This window comes from Giraffa tippelskirchi, chromosome 2 (assembly GCF_054371585.1).
Source record: "Giraffa tippelskirchi isolate mGirTip1 chromosome 2, T2T-mGirTip1v1.2.pri, whole genome shotgun sequence".
NCBI classification, from domain to species: Eukaryota; Metazoa; Chordata; class Mammalia; order Artiodactyla; family Giraffidae; genus Giraffa; species Giraffa tippelskirchi.
In genome coordinates, this window is record NC_137276.1 from 49,537,065 (window position 1) to 49,560,096 (window position 23,032).

The 23,032-nt window shown below is 48.2% G+C and overlaps 1 protein-coding gene across 1 annotated transcript in view; it reads right to left on the reverse strand.

Annotated features, from left to right (window-relative positions):
* CHAT (choline O-acetyltransferase) overlaps positions 1-23,032 on the reverse strand; it is a 45,331-nt gene that overhangs the window by 16,299 nt on the left and 6,000 nt on the right. Inside the window, exons 5-6 of the mRNA XM_081561464.1 lie at positions 18,978-19,158; positions 16,868-17,045 (exon numbers count right to left, since the gene is read on the reverse strand). Coding sequence (XP_081417590.1) covers positions 16,868-17,045; positions 18,978-19,158 — 359 coding nt within the window. The remainder of the gene's footprint in view (positions 1-16,867; positions 17,046-18,977; positions 19,159-23,032) is intronic.

Here is a 23,032-nt window from a genome sequence, read left to right on the forward strand (position 1 = left end):
CAGATACACATATGGACACCCAAACCTTGGGCCAATCCTGAACCCCCTCCCCTGTACTCCAGGGGGTGGGCTGGTAAGTCCAGGTTACTGTCCTGAGCTTCTGTGCTCACCCTGGGGGCTGGCACACCCCCAGGGTCCCTGTAAGAGTCCTGCCCTCCAGCTGTAGCCATTTCTGCGCCAAGATGTGCAGTCACTGGTCCTGCCTGCCAAGATGAAGGGGGTGGTATGGGGTCTTCCCCAGATGAATTAGACTCTCAGGCCAGCTTGTGTCAGAGGAGCCCCAATTCCCCCATCCAACGGCCCCCGTAGAGGAGTCCCAATTTCCCCATCCAGTGTCCCCCTTACTCACACCTGCCAGGCACGTCTGGCACATAGGCAAGTTCATTTGTCCTGAACTGTGATTTTCAAACATTAGTTGCCAAAAAGTTTTAATTAGTCAATTTCACATGAAAATTGGAAGTAAGGAAGTGAGGGTGTTGCTCTCCCAGGTCCCCCCTCACCCCAGCTGTTGTTTCTATGCAAAGGGCAGGTGGAAGCGCCAGTCTGCCCCTCAATCTGTAGCCTGATGAGCCCACTGGGGCAGTTTCAGGCACATAGAGTTCATCAGGACAAATAGACTGAAGGTCACGGAGTTGTACAAAAGACATGTCACTAAGAGAGCCTGACTTCTCCACAGGGGACAGTGGGCATGGAGTTCCCTCCAAAATAGCGCTGGGCCAGCCAGATGGGCTGCCCCAAGCAGCTCCCTCTCCTGAGCGCAAGAAGGTTCACAAAGCCTGCTCAGTGGGACCTGACTGTGGCCACAGCTGCCACGACTGTGGGGCCATATACCTTTTCTCCCAATCAGAAGTCTTTATTGTGGTGATTGTGTTATTTCTGCACCATCCCACACAGGCGGTGGGGCATCAGGACCTGATGGTGAGGGCTGCCATCGCCCAGGCATCCTGACCCCTGGGCTAGATGGAGAGCAGGGTTACACCCCTCCCCCAGTCTCAGTGTGTTCCATGCATGAGAAGATGAGGTGCATGTTATTTGGAGGTAAAGGAGCATTACTTGGCATATTCCAATACCCACACCCACTTCAGTCATAGAACACCTGGTTTTTAGCTTGGCACATAGATGAACAGAACTAAAGCTACCTTTCCCAGCTTCTCTTACAGCTGGGAGAAATCATGTCTCAGTTCTGCCAACAAAAATCTAGAAACACTATCTGACAGCTTTCAGGAAACCTCCTTAAATACAGCTAGCACATTCTCTTTACTCTTTTTTCCACCTTCCTCTATCCTGCTGCCTGGATCACAGGTGTGATGGCCAGAGCCTTAGCCTCCATTTTGGGCCAGGAGGATGCAGGCCACACCCTCAGAGTGAGATGGAAGAATTCTAACCATCTATCAGCTCTGGAGGGCTCGGTTTTGGTATATATGAGAGAGAGAGAAACCTCTGTTTTCTTTAAGATACTCATATTTTGGGTTTTCAGTCACATGTGACCAATTCTAATACTAATCTTATACCATCTAGTTATGCTGAATTCACATCCTCACACTGCAGGAATGAGCTGGAGTTGAGAAGCTGTGCCCTTGGCTCGCCACAGTCTTCTCATTTATTTAACTCTCTTGTCTCTGCAGATATTTAAGGTCCCTGTCCAGAATGCTATTCTCTGTGTCAGACAGAAACATTCTGGGGGCTGAAGATGCTTCCAAGAAGGCAGTTGGTTGAGTCACCTCCCAGCTCCCTCCTGTCCTAGCATGAAGGCAGACCTTTGGGCAGCCCTGGTCCTGGATACTGGCTCTCCTGTGCTCCCTGATTCTGAGCCCCGGTATGCAGCCCTCTGCTTCTGCAGCCACTTGCTCCTCTCCACTCAGGCTCTTCCCCCTCCCTTTGGAACCCCAGGGACTGCTAAGTCTGAACTCCTCTTTTCAGAGCCTACCCCCCATCCCACCCCAGCCCCCAGGTCTGGAGCCTTCTTTCTTTCCAGAGCCTTAAGCCAAGAAATATACCCATCATGTGTCACAGTCATCTGGAATCTGCCTTCCTGAAGTCCAGGGAACATGTGGGAGTAGGTGTGACTTTCATAGCCTGAGGCTCAGATCTTCCCGCAGGCTTCATTCACCAGCCAGGTCCTGCCCATGGGTTGAACCAGGCACAGCAGCACCTTCCCGAGTCAGGGGGCAGCTGAATCCACAGCTGACACTGCCAGTGAGGACCATGTCTGGAACCTGCCCATCCTTTCCTCTGTCGAGCTAAGGGCCTGGAGAGGCCATTGAGGAAGTCCTGTCTGCTCCTCCCTCCTCTTGGCCTCATTCTGGGCTCTCTGGGCTGCTCCCCGCTCCTGGCACAGGCAGCCTCGAGTGAGGCAACCCTTGAGATCCTCCCCTGGGGCTCCTCAGCACCTCCTAGGCACACAGATGCTAAGGCCACTTGTGCAGTCCCTGCTCTGCCAGGGTGAATTCTCCAGGTTCACGAGAGGTGTCCACAGATGTCCTCCAGTGAAAGGAGACTGTGGTCCTTATCATCTCCTTCCTCCCTCCTCTTGTACATCCTGGGGGAAGGAGAAGTCTCTCACGCTGGCCTTGTACTCTGGAATGAGGCTGGCCAGCAAGCTAGCCCCTCCTTGGGTCTTCCTCCCCCACAAAACTCATCTGGAATATGGATTAAGGGAGCCCTCTATGTTCAAGATTCTTCTTGATCCCTATGTGTCCAGAGTGACTCATCACCTTCCACTTGGCCTCTTGGACTTTCCTGCCTCCTCTGATCAACTTCCAGGCTTTGGTCTAAGCCCTGGGGATTGAACATTCAATGAGACTCCACTGTGGTGAACAGTGTGGGTGCGGGGAGGTGGGAAACTCCCGTTCCTCCTCCCTTAAGTGTGGTATAGTCACCACTTCACCTTCTTCAACCTGAGTCAACTTCTACTGCCCACAAGATAGAATCCAAACTTCTCAACAGTGCCCTCTGGACTCCATGGCTCGCCTATGCTGCCCCACTGGGTCACCTCCTTGGAATCCTGGCATGGACCTCACAGGCGCTCATGTCGCTCCTGGATACCTGTGCACATCCATCCCCTCAGATCATGCAGGCTGCCCCCTGGGTGGGAACCCTTCTCCTTCTCTGCCTATCAAAGCTCTACTCATCAAAAGCTCCTGAGATCCCAAACTCTATCACAGGGTGGGCCCTGCCTCCCAAGTGGGTGAGAGCAACCCAGAGGGCTCCTGCCCCACCCCGAACGCCTCACCCTGGCAACATGCTGGCTCAGGTACCTGCTCAGGGCAGACGAGGACCCTCTGCTTGCTCCTCCTGCAGGACAGCAGGACACCAGGCTGGCCTCACATAGAACCTGAGCCAGCACCAGACCAGTTACCTCTACACCCACTGCCTCCTACCGCACAATGCATGACCTTACAGTGTGGGACCCTGTAGCTGTCCCAGACCCCAGCCACTGATCATCCAGCCCTAAAACCCTAATCTGGCCGCCTCCTCTCAAGCTTTGAGCTCACAGAGAGCAGGGCCTGGTTCCCTGGCTTAGGTGGGCACAGGAAGTGTCCATGCCTGGCGATGGACTTGAGTGCGCGTGGACAGGTGAGGCTGAGATCTGTGGGCATAGCTCAGAGAGGGAGCTCCAAGGAGCCCTTCCAGGCCCTTTGGAAGACAGGAAACTACTACCTTTGGGGCACGGAGTTTCATAGGATGAAAGGGGTGGAGGAGAGATGGAGACAGGAAAGGGATTCCTTACCCTCTGCAAAACTCTCCCCCTCTGGCTCCTGTTGGAGCCCCTGCCAACAGTCATGGTGCCCGGCCCTTGTTCTTCTAGGGGTCCTTGGGCTCAGGGTGGTTGGTGACATCAGAGCATAGAGAGGCCTTGGCCAGGCCTGGGTCTGATTCAAAATAGGTGGAGAGGAAGGAACACATCAGGAAGGAAGAAACAGTGCTGGAAAAGGCTCTGAGGCTGGGCAGCAGACACCCAGGCTGGTGAGTGGAGCTTGTCAGTGATGCCTAGCCGCTTGGAGAGGGCTTGGGCCTGGGGACCACTGGCAGCCCCAGTGCTATACATATTGGCCTGTGTCTCAGTAAGCTCTAAGAGCCAAGGCTTGGTATCTATGAAACAGCCCCAAGGGCAGTGTGGAGTAGGCAGGCTGCAGCTCCCCGGGAAGCCCAAGGCAGGCCTATCCAGCTCAGAGCCTGGGGAGCAGGCCTGATGCAGCCGCTGGGCAGAAGAGTGAGGGTTGGGCACCCTCCTTTTCAGCTGGGTGACTTGAAGCTGGTGGCATAAAAAGACAGCTCCCTGGGCATCGGTGCCCCAGGCACCTCCAGGCAAGACAGAGGGACCCCTGAGGAGGGGCTGAACCATCACCGCTGCATGCAGGTTGAGCAGGACCCCGGAGCTCAGCACCACTCAACAGGAACCAGGTCCTGGCTCATTAAACAGAGTGAAATGGGAGCAGGACAGCAGAGCCAGGATGCCAGGTGGCCTTGCAAATGAACTCCCTGCATACAAGCAGATATTCGGTCAGATGCTGACAAGTTTGTCGTGTAAGGCAGAAAATGAACTATATCCAAACTCATCCACCATGACTCTGGCCCAAATGTAATGGAAACATGGGCCGGTGGGCCGGAGGCACACGGCAGGAGCCGTTTGTCTTGTGACATTCTCATCGAGCACACGGAGGCTCGTTTAATGTGGTAAATCAATCTTCCTCAAGGAGCCCCTGCTTAATAGGTAGAAGTCAGAAGTGAGTAATAGGAGGAGCTTGCTCTGCCACCCACGCCTGGGGAGTTGACAACTTTGGTGATGCAGAAATTCCAGAGGCCATCAGGCCTTGGAGGACCCTAGAGCTACTACTAGAGGTTGAAAGTTTCCAGTCTGTGACTAAGGTGAGCGAAGAGAAAATGAACATAGCACCTCTGCCTTTGGAGACCTACAGACCTCTCAGGAGCTGATCCCCAACACACCCACCTGTGCGCATGCATACACACACACAGCCCTCTCTGGGACACTTGCCTTCTCTGATCTATTCTCTGGGAAAATGACCCATATCAGACTTTTACTGTCCTGCCTCACGCAGTCTGGGGAGAGGAGGCACTGGGTTCCTTTTCAGATACTTAAGAGCTTCTAAACATTTGTCATTCGCATCTGAGCATCTTTACTCCACAGACAAAGGAATCATAGCCCCTTTTGAGAGGAAAATCTGCCATCACACCTCTCAAATCCTTCTCTACTCTATGGCTTATGGGTGATCTTTACACTCCTAGCCCCTAGAGGCTATGAGGATGTCAACAAATGCATATCCAAGTTATATTCTATCTACAAGAAACTCACATCAAATATAATGATAGAAGTTGGCTGAAAGGAAAAGGAAAAAGACATATCAAGCAAATATCAATGAAAATAAAGCAGGAGTGGACAAATTAATATTAGATTTGAGTAAACTTCAGAGAGAAGTGAGATATTGAGGAATATTACATAAAACAAATGGGTCAGTCTTGATGTCAAGATGACATAGTAATTCTAAATGTGTATCAACCAAACATACCTCTGTTATTTTTTGAAACTAAAGTTAACAGAACTGAAGGAAGAAATAAACAAATCCATAACTTGGAGACTTCGATACCCCTCTCTTAATACGTAACAGAACAACCACAGAATGTCAGCAAGGATATCAAAGAATTTAACAACACCATCAATCAACAGAATCTAACTGTTATGTACAGAACACTTCACCATCAACAGCAGGATGCTTCTCTTCAGGTGCCCCTGTAACATATATGCCACAGTATACCATATCTTAGGATATGAAACACCCTCAACAAATTGAAAATGATTGATATCATACAAAAATGTGTTCCCTGGCCACTGGAGTCAAGCTTTTCTTTTAAATAACAGAAAAATAAGAGAAAAAATTTCAAACATTTGGAAAGTAAACAATACTCTTCCAGATTATCTATGGGTCAAGGAGGAAATTTAAAGAAATTAAAAAGCAAACATTGAAATGAATGAAAACAAAAATATACCATATCAAAATTTATGAGACACAACTAAAGCTTTGTTAAGAGGGAAATATGTAACACAAATGTTGACATTAGAAAAGGGGAAAAGACTTAAATGAGTAATATAAGCTCTCACCTTAAAATATTAGTGAAAAAAAGCAAAATAAACCCAAAGCAAGTAGGAAGAAGGGAATAACAAAGAGTAGAAATCAGTGAAATTGAAAATAGGAAAAAAATAAAATAATGGAAAGAAAACTGGTTCCTTTAAAAATTCAATCAAATCTCTGGCAAGACTAACAAAGAAAAATTAAAGAAAAGACACAATACTAGGAATTAAACAGAGGCATCACTATGGATCTTGCAGACATCAAAAGGATATTAAGAAAATATTATGAACCACTCTACAGACATAAATTTGACAACTTGGATGAAATGCACAAATCACTTAAAAAGTATAAACTACCACAATGCACAAAATATGAAACAAATAATTTGGAGAGCCCTGTAATTATTAAGGGAATTAAATTTGTAAGTTTAAAGTTTCCCCTCCCCACCAAAATCTCCAGGCCCTAATGGTTTCACTAGAGAATTCTACCAAACATTTAGGGAAGAATTAACCCCAATCTACACAATTTCTTCCAGACAATACAAGAAAAAGGAACACTTCCCAATTCATTTTAGGAGCCCAGTGTTACCATGACACCAAAACCAGACAAAAACAGTACACCACCACCACCCATACACACACACACACACACACACACCCTACACACACACAAAAACAACCAGCTACAGACAAATAACCCTCATTTATATGAAACAAAGATAGTTAACAATATATCGGCAAATAGAATTAAGCAACATGTCAAAAGAAGTATATACTGTGACTAAGCGGGGCTTGTTCCAGGGATGCAAACCTGGTTCCGTATTTGAAAATCAGTTGATGTAACCCACAGTATTAACACACTATTGAAAAATCACATGATTAGATCAATTGATGAAGTACAAGTTACAAAATTCTACATCTTATCATGATAAAATCTCAGAATACTAGGAATAGAGTGGAACTTCCTTAACTTCATGAAAAGAATCTACCCCAAACAAAAATGCCTATATCATATTTAACGGTGAAAAGATTGTAAGCCTTGCCCCTAAGATAAGGAACAAGAAAGGCTACCCTTTCTTACCCCTGCTGTTCAACTAGTACTGGAAGTTCTGGCCACACAAAAAGGTGAGAAAAGGGAGTAAAAAAGAAAAATATCAATAAGAAAAAAACTGCCTATTTTCATATGACATGTTCTGTCTGTGTAGAAAATTATAAGGAATCTACTCCCAGAAAACTCCACCTAGAACTAATAGATGAGTTAGAAGTTTACAGGATATAAAACAAACATGCAAAAATCCAATACCAGTGACAAAGATATAAACACCAAAAGTAAAAATGCAGTGTCATTTAGATCATGCAAAATGAATGAAATTCCCCAGTGTAAATTTAACAAAAGCATGCAGGACTTATATAAAGAAACTACAAAACACCTAATGCAAAAAATCAAAGATCTAAGTAAATGGAGAGATATATCATGTTTATGCATGGGAAAACTCAGTGTAGTGAAGATGCCAATTCTCTCCAGGTTGGTACACAGACTTAATCAGCTCCCATCAAAATCCCAGCAAGGCTTTTTGTAGCTGTAGACAAGGTTATTCTAAAATCCGTGTGAAAAGGCAAAGGAACTAGAATAGCTAAAACAATTTTTAAAAAGAATAAAGTTGGAGGAATCAGCGTATCCAATTTAAAGACTTATCACATAGCCAAGAACGTGTAGTATTGGCAGACAGATGAACACATAGATCAATGGCAGAGAATAGAAAACCCCAAAATAGATGAACACAAATATGCCCAACTGATTTTGACAAAGGTGCAAAAGTAATTTAATGGAGGAAGCATGGCTTTTTCAGCAAATATTACTGGAACATCTGTACATCCATAGGTACCCCTCCCTGAAAACCTTGGATAAAAATCTGATATCTTACAAAAAATTAGCACAAAATAGATTGTCAGCTTAAACGTACAAGGTTATAAAACTTTTAGGAGAAATTCATCTTTGGGATATTAGGACTAGACATATAATTCTTAGGCTTGTTGCCAAATGTATGATCCACAAAAGAAAAAAATTGATAAACTGGACTTCATCAAAACTAAAAACGTTTCTTCAGTGAAACACCCTGTTAAGAAGATGAAAAGATAAGCTCAGATTGGGAGATAATATAAAGCCACATATCCAATAAAAGGTTAGTAAAGAATATATAAGCAGCTCTCAGAACTCACGGTAAAAAAAAATTCCAAAACCCGAAACCTAAGCCCCAAACAATCCAAATAGAAAATGAGCAGAAGACATGAAATGATGTTTCCCAAAAGATGAGATATAGAGGGAAAATTAGCTCATGAAAAAATATTCAACATCATTAGTCATTAGAGAAATGCAAATTACAACCACAATAAGATCATGTCACACCTATCAGAAGGCAATAATAAAAATAAAAAATAGTGACAATGAAGAGAAACTGGATCATTCATACATTGCTGATGGGAAAGTAAAATGGTACAGTCACTCTAAAAAACACTTTAGCGGTTTCCTGTAAAACGAAGCATGCAAATATCATATGACCTAGCAATTTCATTACTGAACATTTTCTTTGAAACGAACACTTATGATCACACAAAAACCTATGCATATATTCACAGTAGCTTTATTTGTAGCAGCCAAAAAGTAGAGACAACTCAGATGTCCTTCAGTGGGTGGATGGTTACATCACTTATGTTGAAACATCCAAATTGTGGAATACAGAATGAACTACTCACACATACAATAACCGGGATGGATCTCTCCAGAGTATTATACTGAGTAAAAAAGCCAATCTCAGAAAGTTACATGCTGCATGATTCCATTTATATGATATTCTTGAAACAACATCATAGAAATGAAGGATGGATTAGTGGTTGCTAGGGATTAAGGAGGAGTGGAGCTGGAGGGAAAGTGGGTGCAGCTGTAAAGGGAACACCAGGGGTCCTTGTGGGGATGGAAATGTTCTCTATCTTGACTGTATCAACGTCAGGTCCTGGTTGTGATACTGTAAGATTTGCAAGATGTTACCATTCCCTGCAGGGTGGGTTGGGGGAGGCGGAACGGTACAAGCATGTTTATTTCATACAAGTGCATGTGCATCTATAATTATCTCCAAAGAAATTTAATTTAATTCTTTTAAAAAAGAAGTCAGTAGCCAAGAACTGCTCTTCCCTCTGGGTTCCAGCTACCCTTCCCACAAAGACAGATTTAAAGAGCTATCACACTTTCAGAATTAGGGGAGGGGTGGTAAGTGGTGAAAGGCAGGAGATACAATAAAAAAACAAAAAACAAACCAGAAACCCACAACCTCTCAGCTGCCTTGAAACCAAATATCACAGTGCTGCCCATGAAATGGAAAGTGAGGCCCAGAAAGATGACACAGAGGGAGAAATGAAAGAGTAGAGGAGTCTGGAGTGTGTCCATGCAGGGCATGTGGCATTTGGGGAGCCTGGGGGAGGCAAAAGAACCCCCCAGAGTCAGTAAGAGTCAGGGCTCCACACCAGGACTATAGCCATTCAGTCTGAGGCCACAGGCCCCTGTCACTGACTGCAAGAGCAGTGCCCATCCACACAAGTCCATTTTCAGCTCACTGGATTTTTTCAGGATGGTTTTGAGCTTGGGAGAACATCCCCAGAGAGTTTCCCTGAATCTAATAAGAGGTATCCTTAGTGATCGCCCTCTGTGCAGCAGGCACGGGAACACCAGCTTTGCATCCCATAGATGGGCTGCCATCTCCCCATCCTGGCCTAAGGAGCCAGACTCCAGAACAGCAGTGAGGGGCCAGTCAAGCCCAGACCTCTCGCCCTGGACCACAGGCCTCTCCCTGTCTGGTTGCTCTCAACCAGGAAAGCCTTCACGCTTCCACTGTGAGAGGGAGGGGTTGGCCCAAAGAAAGAAAACAGCATTCAGCCTCAAGAGCCAGGAGATATTTCTGGGGCAATTAAATCAGAGAGGCTGTTATTGCTAATGTGTAATTGGTTTTAAAATCAGCAGGCTTGCCTATCTCTGGATGACAATATTTAAAGAGCAAGACGCCCCATCCCGAGTAGGTCTTGTAAACCATGACCGAAGAGGCCCTCTGCAGACACAGCAACCTTCTGTCAGTTCCCTCCTTGAAAGCTGTGGCTTAGCTCTAATTGGCTGCTGGGAATAAATATTTACGGGACTGTGCAAACGGAGGCATCTGCTTCCAAAGTCTGTTCACAGGATCTCCGCTGCACCCGGGGAAGGCGAGCCAGCAGAGGGGCAGATCTCCTAGCTGGTGATCCTTTTCCTACAAATTGACAAGTGCTGTAGTCTTCCAGACTCAGGGCTGGATGTCTAATTAAATTTCTAGACCAGGATAACAGTGTTGGCTCCTCCTGGGTTCAGGAAGGCCATAGCTTCACTTTGGGTGGGGAGGAAGGTCCTGAGAGGATGCACACAGCCCTCCTGGGGCCCGAATCTCACCTCTGAGTGCCAGGCCCTGAAGATGTAAGGTTGGGGAGACAGATGTTCCCTGGTCACTCCCGACTCCACCACCCTCCACCTAAGAGTGGGAACTACCTCAATCTGTGGGAGACATAGCCTCTTCTGCTCCGTCGGGGTGCAAGTCTCACCTCATGGGCTATTATGAAGACTTGCAGCAACAAGGGACAGAAAGCACCCAGGACACGGCCCAGCATTAAAGGGAACCTCCATGCATGGTGACTGCTAACATCTGAATAAGTGGATTCCAACCTGGACTGTACCTGAGGTTGCTTTAATAATATAAATTCCTTAGCCTCACTCCAATGCCACTGGCAAATCACCAGGACCCAAGAATCTGGTTTGGTTTTTCTGATTTTTTTTTTTTTTGAGCTCTCTAGATGACGCTCATATTGTCAACTAGCCCCAGCCACACTGACCTCAACCCACCTTGGTTTAGGCTCAAGTCTCGCTTGGCACAGAAAGTCCTCGTGAACTATGAGATGCAGAGGGGTGAGGCCCCCAAATTCCCACAGGACTCCTAAGGGAGACCTTCCCTTTGGTTTTATCCTGTCTACTCTTGTCCTGACGATTCTGTTTATTCTAGTCTCCCCGGCAAGATGGCAAATCCCAGGGACAGAGACAGTCCCCGCAGGTCTTGTAGCCCTCAGCCCCCTAGGAGGGCCCTTGATGTGGACTGTGCCCCACTGGCGGTTCCTGGACCTCCATGAGCTCTACCCTTTCAGTGTCCTGGCAGAGGGTCAGGCTGGGCAGCCTGGGAGCTTACAGAGGGGGCCAAGCTGGTTGGGGGATCAGGGACCATCACTGGAAGGAGAGCAGGTTGATGCAATCAACCGCCCCTGTGGGTCTCAGTTGACCCTGTGGAAATTCAAGGGGGGATTTTGTCTGAGCTCAGGCTCCCTGGTCTAGGCATCCACCAGGACAAGTGGAGCTCAGCTTGGCCAAAACTTCCTACTGGACAATGCCAGCCTGGGCCCGGTGCCCATGGATACTGGTCTCTGCTGGGGCCTCTGGAAGGGAGGTAGAGACCTTGGGACTTCAGCTGAGATATCCTGGAAAGTTCAACCCATTTTCCAGTGCTAGCGGCGGTTCTCCTGAGAGCCAGAAAGACTCCCAGCCTCACCACCACAGTCAACAGCTACTTCTGGAGCCAGGAGAGAGAGGGGCTTCCCAGAGGTTAGTGCCCTGGGAGCACCATTTGCAATGATGGCCGCCCTCCCCAGCACTCCCACCCCCTGCTGTTCCAATGTCCCCAGGGGGGACCTGATCCTCCCCTGCTCTCCTCTCCTCCTTCCTGGACTCTTCACAGTGCTTGACTGGCTCTCCCCTTGCCCTGTTAACCTTCTCTGAAAGTGTTCTGTTCACCTTTTGCCTCAACTGAAGGGTGCCCCCTCTGAGGGCCCACTTCCTTGCACCCCCTCCTAGGGGACTGTCATCTTCCCTCACAATCAGCCCAGCACCAGATGGGTCAGGGGCATCCCCTCCCAGCTCCTAAATGACTCCCCCTCTCTTCTGGCTTTCTCTTTGGAGCTGCAGCCGTTAGGCTTTCATCCTCCCCCCACACGTCATCCTCCTTATTGCTGTGTTCCACTGACCTCCTCACAATGCCCGACCACCAGGACCTGGCTCATGCTCTTCCCCCTCATCGCCACTCCGGTCATCCTTTTGGTAACTTGAACATCCCTGTGCATGACCCGGCTGGCATCCTCCTCTCTCAGCCCTTTGACCTCTCATCTTTGACACTCTAACCTCAGCACCCACTCCTACCACCACATCTTGAGGCATATCACGACCAGGACCCAACCCCCTCTGGAGCATCAGCTCAAGCTTCCCACACCTTGACCACACTCTGACTCCTGCTTCACACACTCTGTTACTTCCCACTGCAGCACGTCTCACTGACATCTCCAGGACCCTTCGGCCCCACTGCCTATTTCCACTCTCCACCACCCACTCCCATCTTTCACTTCCCTCCTGTGATGGGCTAAACTGTGTCCCCCCCAAAATCCCTAAGTTGAAGTCTGACCCCTGTTCCAGGGACTGTATTTGGAGATGGGGTCTTTATACGGGTAACTAAAATGAGGTCACTCGGGTAGGACCCTAATCCAACATGACTGGTGTCCTTATAAGGAAAAGAGATGAGAACACAGACATCCTTGCACATAGAGGGAAGACAATGTAAAGATACAGGGAGGAGACAGCCATCCTGGTCAAGGAGAAAGGCCTCAGAAGAAACCCCTGTGTTGACACCTTGACCTTGGACTTCTAGGCTCTGGAAGTGGGAGAAGATAAATGGCTGTTGTCTAAGCCCCACAAGGGTGTAGTAGGTTGTTGTGGCAGCCTGAGCCTGCTAACGCACCTGCTTACTCAGTTCAGAGTCCAGCATTGTAACCATTTCCCTCCATACCTGCCTTCTCTCCCTCAGTTACACTCACTGACCTTGGCTGAACTCAGCAACCTACCTTCTCCTTGCCTGAACCTCAGCTCCTCAACATTGTGTGTGGGGGAGAGGGGGGATTGCAAAACAATGCTAAAGTGTATTGTTTCTTCTAAAGTGTATGGCCCTCAAATATGAGCTCAACACAGTCCATGAATCTTCGCAAGTTTCCTGAGTAGGCTGTCTTTCTCATTTCCCATGAGGCTATATCATACATTCTCTTCTGCCTCCAGAATCCCACCCTCACCACGGCTCTGCTGACCTGAGGCCAGGTTCAGGTTCCCTTGTATCAGTCAAAGGTCTCTGATTCTCTGTGCTCCATCTCCTTTTGCCTTTGCATTTGTCTCCTCTCTTCTCACTAACAATTTCACTTACTGGATTACTTCCACGCACTTGCCTCTCCTACTAAAAACACTTCCATTGACCCCCATCATCTTCCAACCACTCCCATTTTTCTGCTCCTTCTAGTACCAAAATGTCTGAAAAGAACCATCCACCCTTAACTGATTCTACTCAGTGACTGTCTCATTAACAGTTTCTTCCTACTGTTGGATAGCTTCCATCACCATACAACTTCACCCTGTCTAGTACTCTGGCCTGACTTTGGTGAAGGTCATGGCTGACTTAGGGTGGCCAAGCCCAGAGTCTCCTCTCTGTCCCATCCTCCCAAGAGTTCTCAGCAGCATCCGACGTAGTTGGCGGCTCTCTCCTTCCCTCTTGGGGCTTTGGCTGACTTAGGGTTGCCAAGCCCAGAGTCTCCTCTCTGTCCCATCCTCCCAAGAGTTCTCAGCAGCATCCGACGTAGTTGGCGGCTCTCTCCTTCCCTCTTGGGGCTTTGTGACTCATCTCCTGGTTTCGTCTTGACTTCACAGGCTGCTCTTTCTCTATCCGCTTTGCATCTTTTTCTACCTGACCCCCAAGGCCCCATCTTCCGTTTCTAGATGATCTCATCAAGGTCCATGACTTTAAATATCACTTCTGTGCGGATGGCTCTCAAATTTATATCTCCATACCGACCTCTCCCTTGAGCTCCAGACACATAGATCTAGCTTGACATCTCTACTTAGATGACTCAAGGCATCTCATCCCTAATACACTGGGAAAGGACTCCTTCCTGCTGCATCACTTCCCTCACCTGGTTCTCATCTCAGTGAATGGTACCACCATCTACTCAGTTGCTCACATCAAAAACCTAAGACTCCTCTGTGTCCACAAGTCCATTCTCTATATCTGTGTCTCTATTCCTGCCCTGAAAATAGGTTCATCAGTACCATTTTTCTAAGGGGAGGGTGGGACGAATTAAGAAAGTAGCACTGACATACATACACTATGATGTATAAAATAGCTAGCTAGTGGGAAGCTGCTGTATAGCACAGGGAGCTCAGCTCGGCGCTCTGTGATGACCTAGAGGGGTGGGATGGAGAAGGTGGGAGGGAGGCTCAAGAGGGAGCAGATGCATACATACATATAGCTGACTCACTTTGTTGTACAGCAGAAACTAACATAATATTGTAAATTATACTCCAATAAAATAAATTTCTAATAAATTTATTTTTTTAAAAAAAGCCTAGGACTCTTGCTCATTCCTCTTTTCCTTATTGTTGCTTCTACTTTGAAACTTCTCTAGACCCCACCCATGTCTTTCCATCTTTCCATCTTCACTCTCAACTCTAGCCCAAGCTGCCTTAATCTTTCACTTTGACACTCAAATCATTTCCTAAGTGGTTTCCCCGTTTTCCTTCCGTGGGAAGGGGCGTTCCAGAGAGGAGAGCTCAGTGAAGGATCAGATTCCCGCTGTGCAGATGACACACTCAGTGCTAACTGGATTAATTAGATTTCCAGAGCGAAGCCGTATGTGCACCCCCCTCCTTTCTGTCATGCTTCCTTTAGAAACAGCACTTCCATTCAGAAAGCCAGATCAAGTGCCATTAACAAATTAATTCCGATTAGCGCACCCAGACACTCAGACCCCAAGGCAATCCTGGTCAGTCGTGCAGGGTGATGGCTTGGGCCTGGCCTGCTAATAAAGTGGGAAGCCTACTGGAAACAGAGGCAATTCTTTTGATGCCTGTCTCTGTCCCTGGAGGGGAGAAGAGTAGGATTTGATTACACCATGGTCTCCTGAGGGAATTAACTCACTTTCAAATTATAAGTTATTAATTCTCCCACATGGCCATTAGGTTGGTAAGAACAGGGTCACCTCTGGCACCTACCTGTGATCCACACAGCCTCCAATTTAAGACCGAGCACTTGAAGGTGCCCAAGAATTGAATGAAAGAAAATTAATTGGTAAGTGGGAAATAAGTCTGGGGCCCAGTATCCTTAGCAGTCCTTCATTCCTTTATTTAACAAGCATGATTGGAGATTAACTGTGTTTGGGACAGCAGATTCAGAAGTTAAGCCAGGTAAAGCCCCTGTCCTCCTGGGTTTTACAGACTTGGGTGGCAGCGGGGGAAAGGGACAGATAATCTGCATGAATCAAAGAGACAAAAAACTGACTTCAGAGAGTCAGAAATGCAACCAACATGAAAAACAGGACAAGGGGCAGAGTGTGCTGGGGAGAGGTAGGGGATACTCCAGGACAGTCTGGGGTGGAACACCTAAGCTGAGCTTAGAACAGTGCAAGCAGCCAGCCGGCCCTGGAAGAAGAGCTTTCTAGAGAGAAGGAAGTGCCTGCTGCTGGACAGTCAAGCCCCATCACCTTCTCATTTTCCCAGTATGTCCAGCACAGCCATCTTTGCTGGCCAGACTGCTCTCCTCACGGTACTGGGCAGGTCAGATGTGGCCCTACTGGGCGGTTGACTTTGCCTGCAGTTGGTCTGCCTGCCTGGACACTGTCCCTCCCTCCTGTCCCTCTCACTCATGTCACAGGGATTTGTTCAATTCCCACCTCTTCCTTCAAAGCCTTTCAAAAGCCTCCCAATTAGAAGGGCTCCCTCCCCTCTCTGAAGTCCCGGAGCATTTATCTGATACCTACTGGCTCTACTGCCTTCCATGGGTAGACACTGCATTACTATGTACTTGAATCCATCCCCGATTCCTATCAAGGGCGCTGCTCAGGGCCAAGGGCTCCATCCTTTTTGTCCCTTACACACCCCAGGCCTAGCCCAGGTCCTCAGCTTATAGACACTCAAGGACTCTGAATAGTCACCTGGCTGGCACGAAAGCCCAAGGGACAGATAGAGGCTCAAAGAAGTTCCACCCTTCATCTGGGAATGTAGGCAAGAAAGCAAGACTCTCCACCCAGTTCCTGAGAATAGGGCTCACTTTGGGTTTGAAAAGTAGTTTCCAGAAGGACAATTTGAAAAATGTAAGGCTGTTGCTGGATTTCTTATGGGAAAGCTTAGAAACTTTCTTAAGAGCAGCAGCCAGAAGGATAAGGTCAGCTTGAAGACGAAGAGTTCTGGGACCAATAAATCATGTGAAGGAGGCAGCCAATCACCCTTCCAAAGGTGGGCCCATCCCAAACCCCCACCTGAGAGCTTTCCCAGCAACTCAGATCCCGGAAATGAGCACCTTCCTTGCCCACCAGTGAAACACCACTGCTTCACTGCAGCTGGCCTTCCTTCAACTCAGAACCTTGCCCCCTGCCATGCTCCCAGATATCCTTGGATTCCAGGGCTAGTCAGCCTCACCCAGAAAGTTAGCATGCCGTCAGATGAATTACAAGAGTACAAAAGGTGCCTTCAGCTGACCGCAGGCCAACTGCAGGATATGCCATTGGGTCCTGGGCTGGAAGGAGGCCTGAGCTTCCCATGCTATGGCAAATGGGGATGAGGTACACCCCTGGAGGGAGGGAGGCCAATGGGTGTGAGGATGAGATGAGCATGGAGACGTGCTGGGCGCTGCTGCTAACCTTTCATGAGCACCGTCCTGGCCTCAGTCCACTCGCTCCTCCCGTCTGATGTCAGCAGGCCGATAGGAGGCAAGCGTTCATCCTCGTTGGAAGCCATTCTGACTATCTTTCTCAACTGAGTGAACAGATCCCCCTCACTGAGACGGCGGAAATTAATCACAACATCCAAGACAAAGAACTGTGGGGGAAACAGGTCAAAGACGTCACTCAGGGCGGCCCGCCCGAGATGTCAGGCCTTCCCTGAGCCTCCATATGGGAGCAGGATGGGGGGACACTCGGGCCCCTGGTTCCCAAGGTACTTGATGGTTCAGAAGAGCCACAATGTGGGGACCAGCCTGACGCTGTCAACCGTGCTGGACTCCAAGCTCTCCCAGATCAAAGAAGGCCAGATTGAACTTAACTAAAGAAAGTTTTTTTTCTGTAGTTCCTATTTGACATAAAACCATTATATTTGCGGGAAACTGAGTGGAAATTGATACATCTGCTTGCTGTTGGAGGGCTGTGTCAATCAAAACTGAAAACATGCGTGCCCTATGATTCAGTAACTGCTCTTATAAGTGCATACTTCAGTCTAAGGCTTAGAGAAACAGATACTTGGGCCCTGGGAGACATATAAAGGAATGTGCATATCAGCCTTGTTTGCAATAGAAAAATGGTAGAGAGAGCCCAAATGTTCTGCAGTAAGGGAATAGTTAAGTAAAACGTGGAGCACCTGTCCAATGCATGTCTATCCAGCAGTTAAAAGGAATGAACTAGCTCTAGATACAGCTACAGGGATGGATTTCAAACACTAGTGAGTGGAGAAAAAAATGGCAGCAAATAATATGCAGAGAAAGATTAAGATGGAAGAACAACACACAAAATGCTCTATGCATACATGTGTACCTATACACGTGTACTTGCATGTGAAATGCTCTATGCATACATGTGTACTTGCATGTGCTCTGTAGGTGAGGCCTGTGAACCTGCACTCAATAACTTTGAAGCTAGAGCCTCTGCATTGTAAAGCGTTCTTCTATTCATAGTCCCAGGTCAAGATCCCTTCTCTATTGATTGACATGTGCCTGGCCCCACGCCCTGAGCAGCATACAGGTGGTTTGGTTCAGAGCGGGAGTCTTGAGAGCATTTCTGGGAGGGATGGATACTATGGTGTGTGTGTGTGGCAGGGTGGGGGGCGCTGGGATATTCTGGGTTTGACTTTTGAATGAAGGTGGAGAAAGCTTCTTGTCTTGTGGCCAGCCAGGTGTCAGGTGGGCTTCCAACCTGGGAACAGCCATCTTCTGATGGCAAACTTAGGGCTCCCCATTTAGACTGAAAATGTCAAATGAGCCTAAGAAGAAAACACTATAGAAAAAAATACCAGGGTAGCCCCTGGGTGGGTGTCAAAGTTGGGTTTTAATGAAAACAAACAGCTTTTCATCAGATGAAATATTTATGTAGAGCCTCAGTATATAAAATATACTGTCTGGCATCCCCTGGGCCCCCACAGGCTCTTTTGTGTTCCCTGGAGCCCAGTCTGAGGACCTGAGCTGCAGGGGATAGAGCGTAGGCTTGTGACATTGGCAGACCGAGGAGTCCTTCTCACCCTTGGACAAGCCACTTAACCTAACTCTCATCTCCTCATCTGTCAAATGGAGATCCAAGGCCTCCTCTGCAAGGTCATCCTAAGATCAGATGGGATGAGTATAGATACCAGGCCCACCTGGACGTGGATGCCCAGAGAGTCAGTCTGTAAGCTGTCCATCTGTGTGTAGTCTCCAGGAAGGCCACGACCTGGGTGACTGCATGTGGAAGGGCTGAAGACATGCTGGGTCTCATTAACGACCCTCAGTCCATCCAGGCAGTTCACTGGACCTGACTTGGCTGGACAGGACTGAAATGGGAACCTACCGAAGGCATCTCGACTGATGATGCTCCTGTTCTTAAAATCCAACCAGTGGAGAGAAATACGACTGACAGAAATCAAGAGACCCCATTTCAGGGCCACCCTACCCCAGCTCACCGTGTGACTCTGGGAGGGGGCTGAACACCCCTGGAGAAGCAGGAAGGGATGAACACATGTGCACCCCTCCCCAGGCCCGAGAGGCTGCGGTAGCAAGGGGCCGCTTACCTGGTTGCAACAAGCCACAATGATGTGCTCTGGCTCGGGCATGACACTGCTCTTCTGGGCCACCAGCGTGTCCTGGGTGTGGCCGGGGAGCCGGTAGGAGGAGAAGAGCCCGTAGTATTGCTTCATACAGAGTGGCTGCCCTGACAGCTGGCCCTTGGCACAGTCGGTGGGAATGGAGTGGCTGGAGGGGGAGGGAGGGAAGAGAGGCTGAGAATCAGAATTGGTTCTACTCTAACCTGATGCCAGAACTGCATGATGATGGCCGTTCAAGAGCTAGATTCCCATTCTCTAAAGTAGTGGAGCGCCCCAGGGAGCCCCTCATGTTCTCTAGCCTCCGTTAGTCTCCCTCACTCCAGCCTCACGTACGACACGTGCAGGTACAGATCTGGCCACTCTGCACCTTTGCTACTGCTGCTCTGCTTGGCACCCTTCACCCTCAGCCCTGCACTCAACTAATCTGTTTAGAAAACTCCCTTCACTCTTTTGAGAGCTTACTCCTTCATCAACTCTTCCAGAAGCCTCCTCTGAGTTCAAGGTGGAGAGCTCTCTTTCTCCTATGATCTCAGCATGTCTCAGGTACTTCCTTCCTTCCTCCTCCTCCTTCACTTCCTCTTCTTCCTCCTTCACTCACTCTCTTTCCCTCTGTCTCTCCTCCTCCTGTTTCACCCTCCTCTCCACATTCCACCTCCCTTTCCTCTTCCTCCTTTTTTTTCTCTCTCTCTTTCTGCCTCTTTCCCCCTCCCTGCCTCCCTCCCTCCCTTCTTCTTTACTTTCAGCCAACAAATGTGACTGAGCACTCTCCGGGACTAGGCACCATTCGAGGATCTGGGGAGGCAGGTGCAAACAAGACCTGAGTTTCCTGTTCTAATGGGGCACAGGTCGGGGATATAGAAGGGAGCAAAGACAACAGGCAGGCAGTAAGATGGGGTGAGGAGACAGTGACTGGCAGAGCAGGAGCAGTGACCAGGGATGGTCTCACTGACGATCAGACTCAAGAGCTGAGCCTTGGGGTTAAGAGACAGCCACGAGGTGAGCTGGGGCAGAGTGAGGCCAAGGTGGGCTGGGAGGAGCATCCCACTGTCCTGCTGCTCCAAGTGTGGGTGTCAGATTGAACTGGAATGACCAGCTCATGACAGGGTGGTTGTGGGACGCCAGAGGGAGCTTTCAGAAACTTGTAACAACTTGACAGAGGACATTTATATGTGCTGAATCTAACAATAAAACAAGGGATCTTGTGTTTTGTACCTATATGCCATTTTTCTGCTAATTCAGTTGGTGGCTCAGATAGAAAAAAAAAAAACTGCCCGCTATTCAGGAGACTTGGATTCGATCCCTGGGTCAGGAAGATCCCCTGGAGTAGGAAATGGCAACCTACTCCAGTATTCTTGCCTGGAAAATTCCATGGACAGAGGAGCCTGGTGGGTTACAGTCCATGGGGTTGCAAAGAGTTGGACATGACTGAGCAAACTAACACTTTCACTTTCAAAAACATTTTACTAAATAAAAAAATATATTGGTCCTTCACCATAGATCGTTTGAGGAACACTGGTCAAAGGTGAAAGGAAGCCAGTTAAAGCTGAGTAAGGAGATGGACAGAGAATTGGGGAGGCCTGTGGCCTCTTTGGCAGCAGAAGTCGGTGCCATTTCATTCTTGGGGCAGTGAAAGCCCCGGGAAGGCGAGAGCACTCAGGGACATGATCTGATCCGCTTTGCTGTCATAACGGCCCTGGTTCTGGGTGGAGAATGGGTGGAAGCTGGTCATTGAAAGGAGGCTGTGGGCTGCTGGGAAGGTGATGGGCCTTGGGAGGGCGATGGGAGTAAGAGTGGGGTGTGAGTATGGGTTCTAGAGGGAGCGTGATATCCCTGAGCTTGGACTAGATGGGCAGGCAAGGGAGAAAAGTACCACGGGTGACTTACAGGATCCTGGATTCACCACCGGGGCTGTGTGGCATGTTTACTGAGATGGCAGGACAAGGGAAAGGGCCTGCTGGGGCATGGGGAGGGGACCCAAGGGTCCACTGGGGATGACTCAGTTTTCAATGACTAGGAGGCACCCCAGTGGGGATGTCAGGGGGTCAGATACTAGAGTGAGAGGCTCAGAGAGGATGGACACAGTTGTATTTGGTGCTGTTTATGTGTCTGTTTTGCTAGATAGTCTGAGAACCTTTTGAAGACAGGGATGGGGCCTTATTTCCCTTCATCTTTCCAGCATCAATTTGAAAAGTGAAAAAAATCTGCAAACAATAAATGCTGGAGGGGATGTGGAAAAAAGGGAACCCTCTTGCACTGCTGGTGGGAATGTAAATTGATATAGCCACTATGGAGAACAGTATGGGGATTTCTTTAAAAACTAGGGATAAAAAACTACCATAGGACCCAGCAATACCACTATTGGGCATATACTCAGAGAAAATTATAATTGAAAAAGACACATGTACTCCAAAGTTCATAGTAGCCCTACTTACAGTAGCTAGGACATAGAAGCAACCTAGATGTCCATTGACAGATGAATGGATAAAGAAGATGTGATACATATAAACAATGGAATATTATTAGGCATAAAAAAGAATGAATTTGAGTCAGTTCTAGTGAGGTGGATGAAGTTAGAGCCTGTTATACAGTGTGAAGTTAGTCAGAAAAAGAAAACAAATATAGTATATTAACACATATACACAGAATCTAGAAAGATGGTATTGATGAACCTATTTACAGGGAAGGAACGGAGATGCAGATGTAGAGAACGAACTTATAGACACAGTGGGGGAAGGAGAGAGGGGGACGAATGGAGAAAGTAGCATCGACATATATACACTGCTGCTGCTGCTGCTGCTAAGTCGCTTCAGTCGTGTACGACTCTGTGCGACCCCATAGACGGCAGCCCACCAGGGTCAGCCATCCCTGGGATTCTCCAGGCAAGAGTACTGGAGTGGGGTGCCATTGCCTTCTCCGATATATACACTACCATGTGTAAAGTAGACAACAGGTGAGAAGTTGCTGTATAATACAGGGAGCCCAGCCCGGTGCTCCGTGATGACCTAGAAGGGTGGGATGTGAGTGGGAGGGAGGTGCTATATGTATAATTATGGCTGACTTGCATTGTTGTATAGGAGAAACCAACACTATACTGTAAAGCACTTTTCCTCCAAGTAAAAAAAATTGCTTTAAAAAGGAAAAGTGAGCAAATGAATAAATGAGTGAAGGAAGGGTCTAAAACAGGCCCTTGAGCAATGGCATAAAGTTCTAGCTTTATAACCCTTACAATGATTAGATGTGGGAGCTTACATATGGACATGTGTGGGTATGTGTGTCCGTGTGAGCGTGCACACACACGTGGGAGTCTGGGGTCTAGGCTGTCAGTGACGGACAGGTACAAAGTTGTGGGTGGGGCCTAGGCCATTCTTGCTCTGCTGCTCAGCCGGACAAGGTAAAGGATGAGATTCTCTGAAATCAGTCGGAGCGTCATCAGGACTGAGTTTTGGGGGATGGCAGAGAGCTCCTGGTGAGGAGGAGAGACACCAAGAAAACACCACGGGAAGACAGCAGCTGGAAGGCCTGGAGACCCAGGAAGGGGATGGTATGGTGAGGAGTGAGCAGACAGAAGCACAGAAATGCATAGAGAGCTGCTGTGCCTGGCTTAGGGCTGAAAGCCTCACAGGCATCATCTCATAGGACAGTGGCCACAGCCCCAAGAGGCGGCCACCGTTATTATTTCCATTTGACACACAGGAGTCAATAGTTAACGGAGTGATTACTCATTCAAGGTTGACACATCATGTGTTGTAGGTGTCAGATTCAAATGCAGATCTGCTGAGCCTAGAGTCAAAGCCCTGAGCCACTCTGCATTTTGAATCTGGGGCCTGCCCCCTTCTCTCCAGAGGAAACAGCCCTACCCTGGAGGGGCTGTAGGTCTAAGCCTCCACTCCCAGGCTGGGTAAGTCTGAGTTGGATCAAGTTGAAAAGTGAGTGAAGTCTGCCCCATGCCCTCCTCACTCTGCCACCTCCTGGCTGTGTGACCACGGACAAGGCCCTTGACCTCTCTGAGCCTCAGCTTCCTC